General features: G+C 39.2%; 1 protein-coding gene across 3 annotated transcripts in view; it reads left to right on the forward strand.

The window, feature by feature from the left end:
* Lpar3 (lysophosphatidic acid receptor 3) overlaps positions 1–7,810 on the forward strand; it is a 76,670-nt gene extending 68,860 nt beyond the window's left edge. For all 3 annotated transcript variants that reach the window (XM_047560562.1, XM_047560552.1, XM_047560541.1), the window contains one exon: positions 6,636–7,810. In XM_047560562.1, the coding sequence (XP_047416518.1) occupies positions 6,636–6,964 (329 nt within the window). In that variant the 3' untranslated portion in view covers positions 6,965–7,810. The remainder of the gene's footprint in view (positions 1–6,635) is intronic.
* The last annotated feature ends 9,498 nt before the right edge of the window (positions 7,811–17,308 follow it).

Consider the following 17,308-nt stretch of genomic DNA (forward strand, 5'->3'; position numbering starts at 1 on the left):
TTTTCATTTATAATTGTACCTTCCAAAGTGTTAAATATTCCTTAATTTGATGTTGCTGATTACTTAAATTGAAGTCATTAAAATGTCATCTCAGAACTGTAATTGAATATTCTAGTATATGATTCACTATACTTTAAAAATTAACATTAAACTCACGTTATTGATTTTTGAAGATAGCACTCAAACTAATTTTTTTGATTGCTGGCAGAAAGCTCATTTATAGTCTAATTGGACTATTAGTGAGGATCTTACACAGGTACTGAAAGAACATAAACCACTATTAAAATTAAAAATAACTGTTTCTGATCAATATAACTGACCTGTCACTTGGCAATGGAAGGAAGTGAGACTGCTTCATTATGAAGACATTAACTTTTAGTAGCTGGTTCTGGAAGGTGATTGCTTAGTAAATATTTAATAATGGAAGGACATATGGATTTAGTTGCCATCTATTGCTGGTAACTCCCAAGTCAACATCTGTGTTGGGAGCACTGAGTTCTGACCCAGGATTCCGGCTGCTTCCTGCACATGGAGGAGTCACAGATACTGTTAAGTGCCTGATGCCTAAAACGGAACCACTATCACCTTCTGAATCTAGACCTCCTTGTCTCCCCCACTTGGGAAGACAAGGCAGATGCCACCCAGTCACCCTAGATTCTTTCCTCCCCCTCACTTCCTAGATCCAAGTATTCATCAAGTCTTTAGTGCCTTCCTGCTTACCCCCCTTCATACCCATCCACATCTGTCCATCTCCACCACTACCTCTTCAGATCCTGATTGGATCCTCTTGGATTTTAGCCAGTCTTCAGATGTGTCTCCCTGCCTGGACCAAAGGTTCTCAAATTTTACCATGCTATAGCATTTACTAGGGAGTTGGCTGAAAACTGGAGATACCCAGATCACACCTCCATCAGTTTCTCATTTGATTGCACTTGAGGGGAGGGGCAGGAATCTGCATGGTAAGTGGGCATTCAGGTGATTCTAATGCAGGTGAGAACAGCCATCTAGTTTCACATGCCTCCTGTCCATCCTGAGCATGTGAGTAAAACTTCACTTTAAAATAAAAGATTTATCCCCACCCCTGATTAGAAATCTTCAAAGAACTACCATTCTCTAGTAGTAATTTTTAGACTGTGATCAGTGGAGTTGCCAAGGGTTCCTTAGAGGTGTCTCAATGTACGTGTGTGTATGGGGGCAGTGTTTGGAGTTTGAAGATGAGAGGGAATTTTGCTCTGCAGGGCTTTACCGGTGCCCCCTTCCCCAGCACTTTCTTTAGTCAGAGAAACCTTGCTTTTGAAGTGTAATGAGGGAACTCCTTTGGGAAAAGTATTCCTCTACTAAAAAAAAAAAAAAAAAAAAAAAGATTTGAAAACCACTGCTCTACAGAAGTGGATTTCAAACTTTTCTTTAGAAAAAAAAAAAAAAAAAACAAGACCCATGTAAGAAATAGTTTGCAGTCTGAATCACAAATACACACACACACATACACACACACATTCATATGTGTGTTCAAATTTTGTGAAGTATACTTGATGAACCCTGATATTTTCTGTTCTATTTCATTTCTTAAAAAATTGCTGGTTGCAATCTACTAAATGGGTTCCACAATGCACCGAGTTGCTACTGAGTCTGAAAGACCTTTGACCTAGCCTTTTTCATTAGAGTTCCCTTATGAATCATGGAACACAAATAGTTTTCTAATCCTATCAAATTTAGTAGATAAATCATACCTAGATGCTTAGAAGAGAAGTTAATTCTTTACATACAGTGGATGCCTGAAGGCATTGAGGCCTCATTCTCTGGATTAACTCCTGTTTGAAAAAGTCTCTTAGTGTCTGATCTACACAATAAATCTAAATTCTTGAATCTTGCTCACAGAGTTCTTCTGAATTTGGCCTATGTTGACCTCTTGGACTTTATCTTACTTCCTCAATCATGTACCTGGGTTAAAACCATCCTGAACTATTTGGAATTCCCCATATGCCTCATGCTGTTTCTCACCTCTGTGGGTTTTTGTTTTTTTTGTTTGTTTGTTTTTTTTTTTTTTTTTTTTTTTTGAGGGGGTAGGGGGTGGTACTGGGAATTGAATTTAGGAACACTTAATCACTGAGCCACACCTCCAGCCCATTTTGAAAGTTTTGACAGGGTCTTACTAAGTTGCTAAGGGCCTCACTAAGTTGCTGAGGCTAGCTGTGAACTTGAAATCCTCCTACCTCAGACTCCAGAGCTGCTGGAATTTCAGGGGTGCACCACTCCACCCGGATGCACAGTCTTTCTTGATGTTCAACACCCACCCCAACTAAGTGCCACTTCAGCTGAGCTCTTGTTGGAGAGTTGTTAGAATCATGGCCTAGCTTCCATCTCTGTCAACTCTGAAGGGCAGGATTGGACACTATTCACATCTGCAGGTGCTTCAGCTAGAGTGGTACCTGACTCCATGCTGGTCCTTGATAAACATCAATTGCATTCACCTGACTCACCACCTTGCTACTGAGTGTGGTGCTCCACACTTAGTTCTCAGGCCTTTTAAAGCTCCCTAAGCTTTAAAGAGACAGGACCTTTATATTTAAAACTATCTCTAATATTAATAATGCTCAAAAACTTGCTTGGCAGAGTTGGGCCTGCATTCAAATTGTGATTCTTCTGTTTGTTGACTTTGGGGTCCAGAACAAACTATTGAGCCATTCTAAACTTCCAAGTTCATCATGTATTAGACTAGGATATTAATGAGAGTATCAGCCTTATAGGGCTGAACATTTTAAATGGAAACTGCATACATTGAACATACTGCCTGACCAGAGCTTTCAGGACATGATAGCATGGAACTAAGCAGGTGATGTGCCCAGTGCCACATGAATGTTGCAGGTGGACAGTGCGACAGGGGTTGAGAGGAGGGAATAATCACTATGGGTTAAGGAGCCAGGAGAGGCCCAGTGGAGGAGGCAGAATATGAGCAAAGCTTAAGAAGAAAAGTAGACCTTAGATTAGTAGGTGGCAAGGTAGTTCTTGCAGAGAAAACCAAAGAACTGAGGGAGCTCTGGCGGAAGACTGTGTGCCTTGCTGTAGACTAGCTTTGCAGTGAGAGTTTATACACTGAATTATACACATGTGCTTGAATATTTTTCCAAGTGAAAGTTGAAGGTATTGATCTCTGGAGATGCTTGTTTTCTTGTTTTAAAGAATTCTGTCCCTTCTCTCTTCTTCATGGTTTTTAGCTGAGTCTATATGGAGTCTACAGTTTTGCTGTGGGGGTCAGCTTGATGGAGTCATTTTGGGTCAGCAGAGAGAAATGGTTATAAGACTAGATGTGCATCATAATCACCCAGGGACTCCCACCTCACAGATTCTGACATTGAGTCTGATGTGGGACCAGAATCTGTATTATTAAAAAATAAATCTTTGAGTAATTCAGTTGGCCAGTCAAGTTGGGGGACCACCATCTTAAAGAATTTGTCTTCCTCAGTTTTTGGCTATAGTGTCTTATAATCATGTCTGGGAAACAAGTAAAGTGTGTTTGAATATTAGGGGGAATTGAAACTCAGAACTTCGTAGACTTAGCAATTTTCTACTTGGAATAGAGTTCGGAAGACACTTAGCCTGCCTTTTATTTAGGAAAAATCTCTTCCTTTTTGTACAGCTCAGGACAGTCTAAGCAAAGGACATAAGCTGGTCAAGGGAGGCTCACTGCCTGCTTAAATAATAGATTCCCTTCTTGAATATCTCCATTGACTTGAAATCTTACATCCAAATTCTACCTCCTTTTATTTCCCATTTGTTCTGGAATGGCCCAGAATAAGTCTGTGCTTCCTCACTCTGTAAGACCACTCTTAAAGTTTTGGGAGACAGATTCTGAGCATGTGAGTAGAGACTCCAGACTCAGGCTCCTCTTAGCCCTTTCTTGACAAGAGAAACATACTAATTTCTTCCACTGGTTCCCAGATGGTACCTGGGATCCACTCCTATTTGTTAATGCCTGATTCTTTTTTTTTTTTTCTTAAGTGACTTCAGCTTGTCATTGACCTCTTGTGACTCTTGCTGGTCCCCAGCAATGATAATTTGAGCATCAATACTAAATATTCAAAAAACATTACTATTTATTTTTCTTTTGCTTTCAAAGAGAATTTATTTATTTATTTACATATTTATTTATTTTTGCTGTACTGAGGTCAAACCCAGGGCATTATGCATGCTAAGTAAATGCTACACTGAGCCACATCCCCAGTCCAGAACTTTATTTTTAGGGTTTTTTTTTTTTTTTTTTTCCTAGAATTTACAGAGGATCAGTAGAAGACTGAATGATCTGTACCTTCCAAGATGTCACACACACACACACACACACACACACACACTCCCCCCACTTTAAAGAATTAGGATAATTGCTCATTTGCATGTTTCTGTCATTCTGTAAGAATTCTCCCAGAACCAAAACCATTCCTGATATTTTCTCTTTGAAAGATTTTGGAATGAGGGCTCATATCTAGCCCCTGACATATGGAAGAAGTCCTGAAGAGTGAATTGTTAGGTAAACTCTGCCTACCTCCAGACATGTGTTTGAGCTGACAGCTTAGCCTCTAGGTACCAGAGTCCTGGAAGGGCCATGTTTCCCCTGGTGACTACCATGGAGTGTCACTGTCAGCTCATGGCCACATATCTGAGGCACCTGTTCCACACTTCAGCCTGGTGTGTGGGGGCTATTCCATCAAAGAAAACTTGCCTTTCATTGGTCTTTTGAGGCACTATGAAGACAAGATCAACAGATTCTTATTTCTCTTCTTACCCTGTAACCAGCCTCTCTCCTCCAATTCTTTCCCTTCTCCTTCTCTCCCCTTCCCTTTTCTTCTCCTTTCCCCCACCCCTTTCTTCTCCCTTCCCCCACCCCTTTCTTCTCCCTTTTCTGGCCAGATAATCTTTCTTTAGCATATCAAAGCATAACTTATATGCAGCTTCATGGTCAGATACAACATACCTCAAAAGGAACTTTAAATCCAGAAGTACTCCCATCACCACTTTAATAATAAGACACTTTCTGGCCCAACAGTGAGCATCCTAGCTTAGGGACAGGAGTACAGACTGTGGTGCCGATCCTGGCTCTGACACTTGTCAGCCTTTGAGCATCTCACCTAACATCTCAGCCTTCATTGCCCCAAGCACAGTGGTGAGTACCATTTTCCATTACCTCTGATACCCAAAGCCACCCAACATAGTTAAGTATATTATCTTATTTTTTAAAGGAAAGAATGAAGGCTTAGAAAAATGGAGTAATTTGCCTATGTTGGGTAGCTCATAAAGTGAGGAGCTGGGCATACCTGTCTACCCTAAAGCTCATGGTGCTTCCTCATCTTGTCTTACTTTGTATTCTATCTCTCAGAAGGAAGATAAAGTAACAAGAGGAAACTGTCCAGGATTAATTCTAACCACTAAGAGTAACTAGTTGTTGCTATGGTTTTATAGATTTATCTACTTATTCTTAGTCTGGCATTAGCATTTTAGCATTAACATTTTAGTACACGGTCATCACCTCCTCCTGTCTAGTAGATCTCCTTGCATGAATAAGCAAGTGTATTTGGAAATGACAAGGACATGGAAAGAAAGCAACCACATCACACTACTGAGTCAGGTCATATGGTGGCCAAGAGCATAACCCCTGGCAAAAGATTGCTTACATTCAAAATTGTATACCTTAAAAACTATTCAATCATAGGCAAGTTATGTAACTTCCTTGGTGCCTCAGTTTCCAGGAGATAATAATAATGCCAACCTCATATTGTGGTCCTGAGTTAATCAAGGGAAATCATTCACACCAGTACTAGCTCACTGAGCACTGTACAAAGTCTAGCTGCTACTGCTATCTGAGGTAATGAGAACTAAGTGCAGAATGTTGTATCCTTGACTTATATTTTAAAAGAAAAATTCAGGAAACTTGGAAGTAAGGTAAGTGTGCTCCAGTGACTAAAGACAGGAAAGACTGCTGTATGTTCAATTGTGGAGTCTCAAGCACTTTTCTATGTCCCCAGGAAAATTTTATTTCTGGCAAAAAAAAAAAAAAATTAGAACATCTAAATCTAGAGCAGGTGATTAAGCAGGTGACCTGTGGAGATGCCAAAAAGAATGTAGTGCTTACCAAGCATCAGCATTAATTTGTGAAGAATAGCATTTTTGAGCCAGTGACTTAGTTAAAACCTAGAAGATACACCACAGATGCAACATGTCTTATTTTCAAGAAAGCATTTAGGAAGTCTGATTTGAAGAACAGCAATAGATAGGGTTGTATGTCTGAATCCTAGAGTTAGAGAGGCTTCTCCACATATCCCCTGAGGAACCAGATCTCAGTTCTACATCTGTCAATTGTGGATAATGATCACAGCAGCCTTCTAGTGTGGGTCAGAGAACTACTGGAGATCATATGGGTATAGGGCTTCCTAAGCAGGAGATCAGTGTAAGCTCTGAACCTTATAACAAGACCTGGGTAAGCAGGTGAAATAGTCAGGTCTCAAATGCTCAGATGAAAGCTGGAAGTTTGCTTTGCAGTTGACAGAACAAATCCTTGTGGTCCCTTGATACCACGGACTGAAGGTTAGGAGAAAAGAATCCTGAATAAGTCTGAGTACATGTTGTTTCTTGTTCTCTCCCTCCAGGGGCATTTGTGGTATGCTGGACCCCAGGCCTGGTGGTTCTGCTCCTGGATGGCCTGAGCTGCACACAGTGTGGGGTACAGCATGTGAAACGCTGGTTCCTGCTGCTGGCACTGCTCAACTCTGTCATGAACCCCATCATCTACTCCTACAAAGATGAGGACATGTACAGCACCATGAAGAAGATGATCTGCTGCTTTTCTCAGGAGAACAACCCAGAGAGGCGTCCCTCCCGCATCCCCTCCACAGTCCTCAGCAGGAGCGACACGGGTAGCCAGTATATGGAAGATAGTATTAGCCAAAGCACGGTCTGCAATAAAAGCAGCTCCTAAGCTGTGGACCTTTCCTGTCCAGGCCTCCCTTGGGGAAAGAGCTGTTGAGAATGGTTACCTGTCTCTAACAAAGCCCATGTACAGTGTTATTTGAGGTCTGAATTAATCACTGCTAGATTTAGAAATTTGTTCTTGTTTTTCATAGTTTAAAAGCATGGGCAGTGAAGAGAAGACACAATGCATTTAGTGAAAATGCACAGAAAGAGGGAAGACAGCACAGTACCTTCCTGCTCGTTGTCCTGTGAACTGCTCAAAGCATCTCCTAGCTGGCCGGGCATTCTGGGCTTGGCCGCCATCTTGTAGCCATTCTCTTTGTGTTTCAAAAGATGTTGTTAAAGGGTTTAGGCTGAAATAAATAATAAATGATGTTACTTGAGCCATTTTATTTAGCTGCTAGAAAAACCTATGTAGTTCTTTCTGCATGCATTTGAAATTTTCAGAAACGCTTCACCAATTGTATTTTTCTTTTTTCCCTCAAAGAAACCAGGCCAGTAGCTAGGTGTTCAATAGGAATCTAAGAACAACAAGTCAGTAAGAGCTCCAGGATAAATGTGACTTTTAACAAAAAGAAAGTTCTGAAGAAAACCATTTACTTAAAAATAGCAACAAAAAGGCAAAGGCTTAAAACTTTTTTGGAAGTGGGGAAGACTTCAATGTGGTTCTCTGAGTGGGCATGCCCACATGAGCATATCTTCTTATTAACTCTGTTTCTAAGGACTCCAAGGACAATGGTGGTGAAGGAAAGTCACTGGTCACCTAGACTTTTCAGTCCAGGACAGTAGCTATAGAAATAACCTGTTGTGCTCTAAAAAGGAGAGAGAGAGAGAGAGAGAGAGAGAGAGAGAGAGAGAGAGAAGAGGGGTAGAGAGAGAGATAGAGAGAGAAGTGTTCATTTAAAAACAGACTTTTAAAAAACAGCCTAGTAAAAGGTGTATCAACAAGCAGGCAAAAATCCCTTCCACATAGGATCAAATACAAGTACGACTAGAGTCCTTATTTTCAGTTACCTCCACGTCACTGAAAGTGTGTGGAATAATTTCACATCTCATATTTTGCCCTAGATTATCAACCTACTTCAATACTTACCCAACTTGTGAAATGAATTTTGATCTGGGTTCTATTTTGAATTTTTCTTCTTCTAAGACTTAAGTAGGTAACATAAAAGGCAAACAAGTAAAAAAGAAAAAAAAAATATATATATATATATATGCTACTGACCAAAGTTTTCTGTGTAAGGCATGTAGAACATATTCTGATTTAAAATAAGAATAACTTTAAGGCAGATATTATAGTATTTATGTAGTTTGCAAAAGAAGTTTATTTTTTTTTTTTTTTTTTTTTTTGCTATTGTGATGTAACATTTATGTGCAGGAACTACTTGTAATATTAGAACTTGAGAAGTCATGCTTTTAGATATAATGGCCTAAAATAGAGAGTATTATGATTTGAAGGTGTGGATTTCATGAGCTCTGTGTTATAAGTGGCTCTACCTGAAGCTTCTATCAAAGCCACCTATAAAAATAAAATTTTAAAAAGATCTGTTCTCTCTTGTTGAGGTGCATTACCGCTTTGTATATTTTCTAAGTAAAAATAAAGTTTGTGGTAACTATGGCACACATTTCTATTGCGAAAGAAAAATCAAATTTTCCGTGAAGTACATACTGTGGATGTTTTATGTAAGCATTTTGAATCTACAGCTGGCCAACGGGTGGAGAATTGAAATTGAATTCCAGTCCCCAAATAGCTACTAAGGGATCTTTAAAGGTTTTATTTTGAGGAAAGAACCATTTTTACTACCCTGCAGCTGAGTGGCATATTTGGAATGGTATCTGGAGGGGATCCAAAGTGTGGAAATGCAGGGTAGAAATATATAGTTTTTGTTTTCATCACACACATATCTCAGTGATGGTGCAAGAGAAGAAAAATCAAGTATATTTGGAAATGACAAGTGCCAGGGGTCACAGAACTCAAGACCACTCAGCAACCCTGGTCCTTAGTAGGGAAGAAAAAAAAAATTTAAATAATATTCCTCTGCAAATTCTAAGATCCCAAGCTTATCTGAAAGTCATTAAGATGGTAATACTGAAAATGTTATCCAGAATTTATCAGATCAGACCTTGGGCTACTTCCTAACTAAACAAGATTTCATCTTCTTCTTAAATTTGCAGCACTCTCCAAGGTGTTCTGATCAATCTATATTGGTAAGAGAACTTAGTTATTCATGAAGACTGCCTGCTTGGATAGAAGTAATTTTTTGAAAATAAATTTTAAATTTCTTGGCGAATTTCTTTTTTTAAGGCCAGTTTGTGGCAATTCCAATTAAAAGTAATACTAAACCATAAAGTAAATGTAAACTTTCAACAAAGTTCTGGTCACCCTCATAATCAGTACTTTGATGGATGATTTTTGCAAATACCAAAATTTTCCAGGTGTGGTGGTGCACACCTGTAATCCCCGTTATTCGGGAGGCTGAGGCAGGAGGATTACAAGTTCAAAGGCAGCCTCTGCAACCTAGAAAGGCCCTAAGCAATTTAGGGAGACCCCGTCTCAAAATAAAAAATAAAAAGGGCTGGGGATGAGGTTCAGTGGTTAAGCACACCTGGGTTCAACCCCTGATACCAAATAAATAAATAGGATTGGAGATGTGTCTCAGTGGTAGAGCACCCAGGGGTTCAATCCCCAAAACTAGAAAAAAAAAATTGAAATATATCAAATAGGTACCATCTTCCCTGGAATTCTGAGTACATGAAGAGTTGATGACCTGGGACCAAGGACTCAGTAGAGTTGACTGCAACAGCATCATGTGGTGCCAAGGGTGTGGCTCTACTTCCCTGTCAATGTGACCTCACACACTGCTTGCTGTGTCCTGTGTTGTAGTTTAGTCATCCTGAGGTTGAAAGCATTTCGTGCTTAGTAGCTCATTAATCCTCTAGCTTGGGGAGGGAAGGCAATAAGATTGCTTGACCCTCTTTTTTAATTGGTTGAACAGGCAGAGTGAAGGTAAGCTCTGTGAAGACCTCAGAAAGGGTGACTTAGTGACAAACTCAAAACCTGTTAGAGCCTGGACCAAACATACCCACAGCCTTATCCTACATGACATTGCATCTCACTGTGTACTAGACAAATTAATAACACACAAAAACAGATCTAACTTCTGGAAGGCTTACCATAGAATTACAACCCCTTTGTGGAACACTAAATGTGGTGCTAAATTGGAACCCCCCCCCCCCACCGCCAGTTTCTAATTTTACACATTGTCTTTTAGGCATAGAGTGGGAATTGGAATCACTGAAAGACATAAAGAATTTTTAAAGTAAGGGAAGCTGCACTTGGTGTGACAGATGCTCTCCTGAATACATCACATAATTTCAAATACTCATAACTTAAAACCAGTTTTCACAGAAAAATATTAGGTGGGATGCTACTGAGGCTTTTTGGCCCTACTGCTGTATTTTATCTTTATATCATTTTCTCCAGTGCTTTTTAAAGGATGCTCTCTCCTAAATTAACAGATGATACCCTGTTGATTGCAGTGGTTAGGGGTTCTGAGTGTTTTATCACGTGTAAGATCCTAGCTAACGGTTTATAGTGCAGGCAATGGCATGATGGTCACTGAGTCCCATTGGAAGTTGCAGTGCACAGCACTTGAAGTGTGGGTCATTCCATTCTGTGTAACACAGCACCTTTCCATGATGATCCATGAATCTAGTTTGCAATTTGCTGGGTTAGCCACTTTGGAATTTGCAGTTCTTGGCAGCTTTTTAGAGAGGTGCTATTTTATGCAGCAAAACTTTATAGTATTTTCTGAAAGCAATTTCAAATTTGCATAATTCAACTTTCCATAAAATGTATCTGTACTATATCTGTTATTGAGATTAGTGCCTGTACATTGTACATTAATGGAAAGGTATACTGAGTAAAGAAGGGGAGGGGCTGCCAACCACCAGCTTGTGTTACATCTTCGAATGTATTAAAAAATGGTATCCCTTCCTCAAGGAATTTCTGCATCTTTTGAAAATTAATACATTAATCATGTTTGAACTTTACTGCTATCTGGCCAGAAAACTGTGCTAATACATATGCCTGTCTGCAGCATAACTGACATATATAAAGTAGTGCAATTCACCACTCCCACAAATGCATGTGACAACCATGTTTTAAAAAGCACTGAATTGGGGCTGGAGATATAGCTCAGTTGGTAGTGCCTGCCTTGCACGCACAAAGCCCTGGGTTCAATCCTCAGCACCGCCAAAAAAAAAAAAAAAAAAAATTCACTGAATTGAAATTCACATAACTGGGTTCTGAGTTCTGTTCTACACCAAACTGTCTATGAACTCTAGATGTGATTACTGGTTTCCTAAATGAGAGCTAAAGTTAAATGATCTGGAGGAAACTTTGCAGTGCCGAAATTCATATTCTAGGCATCATCTTCCAGATGTGAATCCTATGAAAAGCCCTAAGGCTTTGAATTCTTTAGACTTCACTCCTTGCATGAGGATTTCAAAGAAACAGAGGCCTACTTTCATTTATTGCAGTGGTTCTCAAGTTTCAGTGTACACAATAATCACTTAGTGAGATCATCTAAAATCTGTTTTAAGCTAGTGTGAAATGTGTAATCATAAATCCATCATGATTACAGGGGAGAAAGAAATCCTGAAATAAAATGGACAGCTAACCCATATGGAGAAACTCAGAGGCTCATATTTGCTAAAAGCTGACTCAAATTTGAAATGCGTGAGCTGCTATTGGCTCCATCAAGACAAGTAGAAAATCACACAGTAATTTTACATTTAATTTAACCAATAAATGTAAACATTTCCTAGGAGCTGAGGACCCTCCCCCACAAAGAAAACACCTTGCCTTAAAAGAATTGACAAAACCATAAATCCAACAAATACACAAATAAGGAGAATAAAGTAAAAAGGTGCTGAAAATGTTAGGAATGAACATTGTGTAACCACCATCCTTAGGGTATCACCTTGGAACTTCGGTCATGCTGGTATGGTAGTTTTTTGATCTGGACTGTTATGATTTGTGTGGTAGTATTCTATAAGACCTAGAGAAGAAAATGAAATGACATAAATGTGTTACTTAAAAAAATTTTTTTGTTGTTGTTGTAGGTGGACTTTATTTTTATTTATTTATTTATTTTTTTATGTGGGGCTGAGGATCAAACCCAGTGCCCCACTCACACCAGGCAAGTACTGTACCACTGAGCCATAACCCCAGCCATGGGTTACTTTTTGGGTTAAAATATTTTGCAATTTATGGGTTGGGGAATCTGGTGCCTATAAACTAAACTAGACTTCTCTGTTTTGGTTTGTTTTGTTTTGCTGAGGTGAATGCTTGACCACAGATTTATGTAAATACAGAAGCCAGGACATATCAGTCGATCTTCAGTCAGAAAAACAAAAACTATTGTGGTATTTGAAGCAAGAAGGTATTTAAAACAGGCCATTAAGCGCTTATAAAACAGGTGGAAGGGCAAACCCATAATTACCTCTTGGGTTTCTAGCTAAATTTTAGGGAATTATTGCCTGCAGGTCAGGAACTTCTGGAAAGGGCCTCCAGAGACAGGAGATTTGTGGAGGGACACCCTGAAGTCCTGCAAAATCTCACATCTCAACCTTGCTGTGGAGGAGGAATATGGGCACTGTTTCCCTTCTGATCCCTTCATCTTTCAGGATTGTCTGGCACTGATGGAAACCGACAGGGATGCTTACTGGGAAGTACTGGGACGGGCACAGAGGGGTCTGCAATAGGACGACTGCCAACCGGAAGCCAATGCACACAGAAAAAAAAAAAAAAAAAGCAAAGGGTGGGTTTTCCTGGCTTCTGGAACTTTCTCCTTTCTAAATAAAGGTTCTATTAGTTTTTCTTGACTGATGGAAGAAGGTAATATAACTAGTTCTACAGTGAGGGTTCTAAAAAATAAAGTGTTAATACATACAACATAGGAGATTTGCCTTAAAATAATGGGATTTTCTGAAGTCTAAAGACTAGATTTTTTAAAAAAGTGTAAGAGCATAGTTCACTTATTCAAATCTATGATATCAAAGTTGAGATAAGAGCACAAGAAGAAACTATGGCGATCATAGTTGATACACCACCAATGGCAAATATATCACGACATGATCTTTAGGTCCAGGTGGAGAATAGAATAGGATCTTGAAACAGTAATAAACGAGCAAAGGTCAGTGTAAAATGCAGACATGCAGAGCCATTAAAAGTCACACTTCAGTGTTCCGTTAATCCTCAAGACAGCAACGAACCAATCCCTTTTTAGGAAGAAGCAGAACTAGATCTATGTTTCAGAGTTGGTGGCTTGTTTGGGGGAAAATAACACTACCGTTTCTACTTTGTTAGAGATGAAGGTCTGATGAAGGCACCTTGCAGGAATTATCTTGATTTTATACAAAAGGAAACTAAATACCTTATGAAAGAGTGTCTTAGATACATAGTAATTAAATCAAGGATCATGTTTAGCTATCTAAGTTCTTTATATGTTCTCTATTTTAAAAAATACTAGTTTCCGAATAACTATATATAACTTCAGATTTCAAAGAGTCAATTTTTTTTTTTTTTTTTTTTTTTTTTTTTTTTTGGCGGTGCCGGGGATTGTGCTTGTAAGGCAAGCACTCTACCAACTGAGCTATATCCCCAGCCCACCGAAAGAGTTAATTTTACTAATAATAGCCATTCTAGGAATTAAGTAGGTTTGCATTCTTTAAATAACTCAATTTCTGAAAATACATACCCAAGAAATGATTCTAAAAAGTCTTTGACACAAAAGTGGTTAAAACTACTGAAAACTTCTAAACAATCTAAGTATCCAAGCATAGAATAACTGGGTGAGTTGGTCAAGTTCCTCTGTGACTTCGTTTATCTATAAAATGGAGATAATAATTGTACCCATCTTGCAGGGTTTTATGGAGATTAAATAACTTGTATGTAAAGCACTTAGAACAGTCCTGGGCACTGTATATGTGAAGTTCTTTTTTTTATTAAAATACTTTTTATTTTTACAGACACATTTTGTTTCATTGTACACAAATGGGGTACAACTTTTCTTTTCTATGGTTGTACACAATGTATATTCACACCATTCATGTAATCATACATATATATAGGGTGATACTGTCTGTTTCATTCTACTGTTTTTCCATTCCCACCCCCTTCCCCCCTTTTTCCTCTACACCATCCAAAGTTCCTTCATTCTTCTCTACCCCCCACGACCCCCCCTCATTATGTATTGTCATGCACTTATCAGAGAAAACATTCGACCTTTGGTTTTTGGGGCTTGGCTTATCTCACTTAGCATGATACTTTCCAACACCATCCATTTACCAACAAATGCCATAATTTTATTCTTCTTTATGGCTGAGTAATGTTCCATTGTGTATATATACCACAGTTTCTTTATCCATTCATCTGTTGAAGGGCATCTAGGTTGGTTCCACAATCTATCTATTGTAAATTGAGCTGCTATGAACATTGATGTGGCTGCATCACTGTAGTATGCTGATTTTAAGTCCTTTGGGTATAAACTGAGGAGTGGGATAGCTGGGTCAAATGGTAGGTCCATTCCAAGCTTTCTGAGGAATCTCCATACTGCTTTCCAGAGTGGCTGTACCAATTTGCAACTCCTCCAGCAATGTATGAGTGTGTCTTTTCCCCCACATCCATGCCAACACTTATTATTGCTTGTGTTCTTGATAACAGCCATTCTAATTGGAGTTAGATGAAATCTTAGGGTGGTTTTAATTTGTATTTCTCTATGTGTAGTTCTTAGCATACGTGAATATATTTGGCAGTTTAAATTATATGCATGTGCTGGGCAAGGTGGCACATGCCTGTAATGCCAGCAACTCAGGAGGCTGGAGCAGGAGCATCCCCAAGTTCAAGGCCAGCCTGAGAAATTTAGCAAGATCCTGTCTCAAAAAGAAAAATGAAAAAGGCTGAGAATGTAGCTCAGTAGTAAACCACCCCGGGGTTCAATTCCCAGTATCACAAAAAAGAAAAAAGAATGAAGAAGTATCTCTCTCTTTTTTTTTTTTTTTTCTTGCAGTGCTGGGGATTGAACCCAGGACCATGTGCTTGCAAGGCAAGCACTCTATCAACTGAGCTATATCCCCATACCCATGAATAAGTAAATAAATAAATAAAATTATATGTATGAATAATAATATTGAAAAACAATATAATATAGAATTTGCTGATGGATATGTTCTTAAGAGGTGGGTATTAAGAATGACTTCAAGGGCTTAGGTCTGAGCTTCTACAAAGGTAGAATTGCTTTTTACTAAAATAGAGAAGGTGGTGGAAGCAACCGATGTGGGGGCGGGTGGGAATCAGGAATTTGGTTTAATTATGTGGTATTCAATGTTGCAGAGACAGAATCAGGTGAAGTTGTCAAGAAGGCAGACAGATAAAGAAATGTGGAGTTCAGAAGAGGTCCAGACAGAAGATATCAATCTCGGAGTCACCAGTATATGGGAGGTATTTAAAGCCATGATATTAGACAAAATTACTTGGACAGCAAGTTAGACAGAGATAAGAACAGGTCTGAAAACTGACCCTGAGGATTTCCAATGTCTGAGGTCATAGAAATGAGAAGTCAGTTAAGGAGACTGAGAAGGAGAAGTTAGAAAGGTCATGTGCTTCTCTCCAGTCCTTCTAGCTCCCTGGCTGTTGTCATGATATAGACAGAGAATTGAATTGTTTTGTTGAAGTCTGGATTCTACTAGCTAAAACCAAATCTCTGGAACTTGGGTGTCTGAAGTGATCATCATGTACAGCTAGGATTGAGAACCATGGATGAAAGCAGGCTGAGATCCAGGAAATGAAATCCTGCCATAAAAACTCCACATCCGTTTAATTACCTAAATGTCAGCCATAAATTTAACCACTATCATAATTCATAGGATAGGAGCCAAGGGTGGATTAGAACCTGTTGTGGATTAGGAACTGTGCAGCCCTTCTACATGCTTAGTCTTGAAATGACTCTTGATAAGGATTTCAGCCTCTATTCTAGAATAAACTGGGACTCAAAATGGTGATGTGAGTTACTCATAGCTGATCAGCTAAGAAGCAGTAAAGCCAGGTTTTGACTCCAGAATCAAAGTAGTCTAACCTTTTGCTTAAGACTATAAACGGAGTGCAATGGGGCACACCAGTAATTCCAGTGATTCTGGAGGCTGAGACAAGAGGATCACAAGTTGGAGGTTAGGCTCAGCAAATTAGAGAGGTCCTCAGCAACTTAGTGAGACCCTGTCTCAAAAATAAATAAATAAACAAACAAACAAATAGAACTATAGATGTAGTTCTGTGGTAAAACGCCCTTGGTTCAATCCCCAGTACCTGCCCCCCCAAAAAAATACTCAGGGAAGGATACCTCCTGCAACCAGGTAAGTTGGAGCAAATGAAAGAGTAAGTGAACTACCCCACCACCCAACAAAAAATGGATCAGGAGAGTGTCTGCTCTCAATGATGAGACAGTTGGGCAGCCGACAATATTCTTGGGGCCCAAGGAAGCTGCATTGCAAAACTGCTAAGCGAACATTCCCTGCATTGTTTGTCCAATTCATTATTCTAAAAAAATGATAGCTGTTGGGTTCCTTTGAGATAAAAGATGGCCTCTGAGTAGAAACTCATTATCATCTGTCATCATGGCTTGGTTGCTTTATGTGTCCACAGAATCTCAGAATCTATATTTCTCCAGCTTTAATCTCAGGGTCGATATCCCAACACAACACTGCTCATAACAAATAGCTAGTATTAAATGATAAAGTAGGCTACTGTGTTTTATTTTATTTGGCTTTCAAGCCAATCAATTTTATGCTGTCTGAATGCAGAAGAAAAATTCTAGAGACAGCTAAGAATCATATGAAAAACTAGAACACACTGATAAATGAATCTTTCTTTATCTCTCCCACTTCCTGCTCAGAAAGAGGCCCGAGGTAGACTGCTGATTATGCATACAGTAAGGTGGCTGCTTGTGACACGGTCCTTTTGATTGGTTGCAGAGTGACTCCAGGTTATGCCCTCCTGGCCGGTGGGTTCATGTGCACCTGTGTGATGAACTCAGTGATGACATTGGTTTGCTTGCCTTCTCACAGAGGTGTTTGCTTACTTTGATAATATAGATAATCATATTTCCCAGAATGGTAGCAAAAAATTGTGATATATGGAAAGTAAACTAGCATCTGTCATCAACAGTACTGCTGATTAGAAAGCTGCATCTCCCTCCTCTCTGCCTAGTTATTTCTCTTGGAAATATCTGTGTTTCAAATAAGGTGGAATATATCTTGCTTATCCTTGGGTGGAAAGCATTCATTCTTGAGT

The sequence above is a fragment of the Sciurus carolinensis genome, chromosome 1 (genome assembly GCF_902686445.1).
Source record: "Sciurus carolinensis chromosome 1, mSciCar1.2, whole genome shotgun sequence".
NCBI lineage: Eukaryota > Metazoa > Chordata > Mammalia > Rodentia > Sciuridae > Sciurus > Sciurus carolinensis.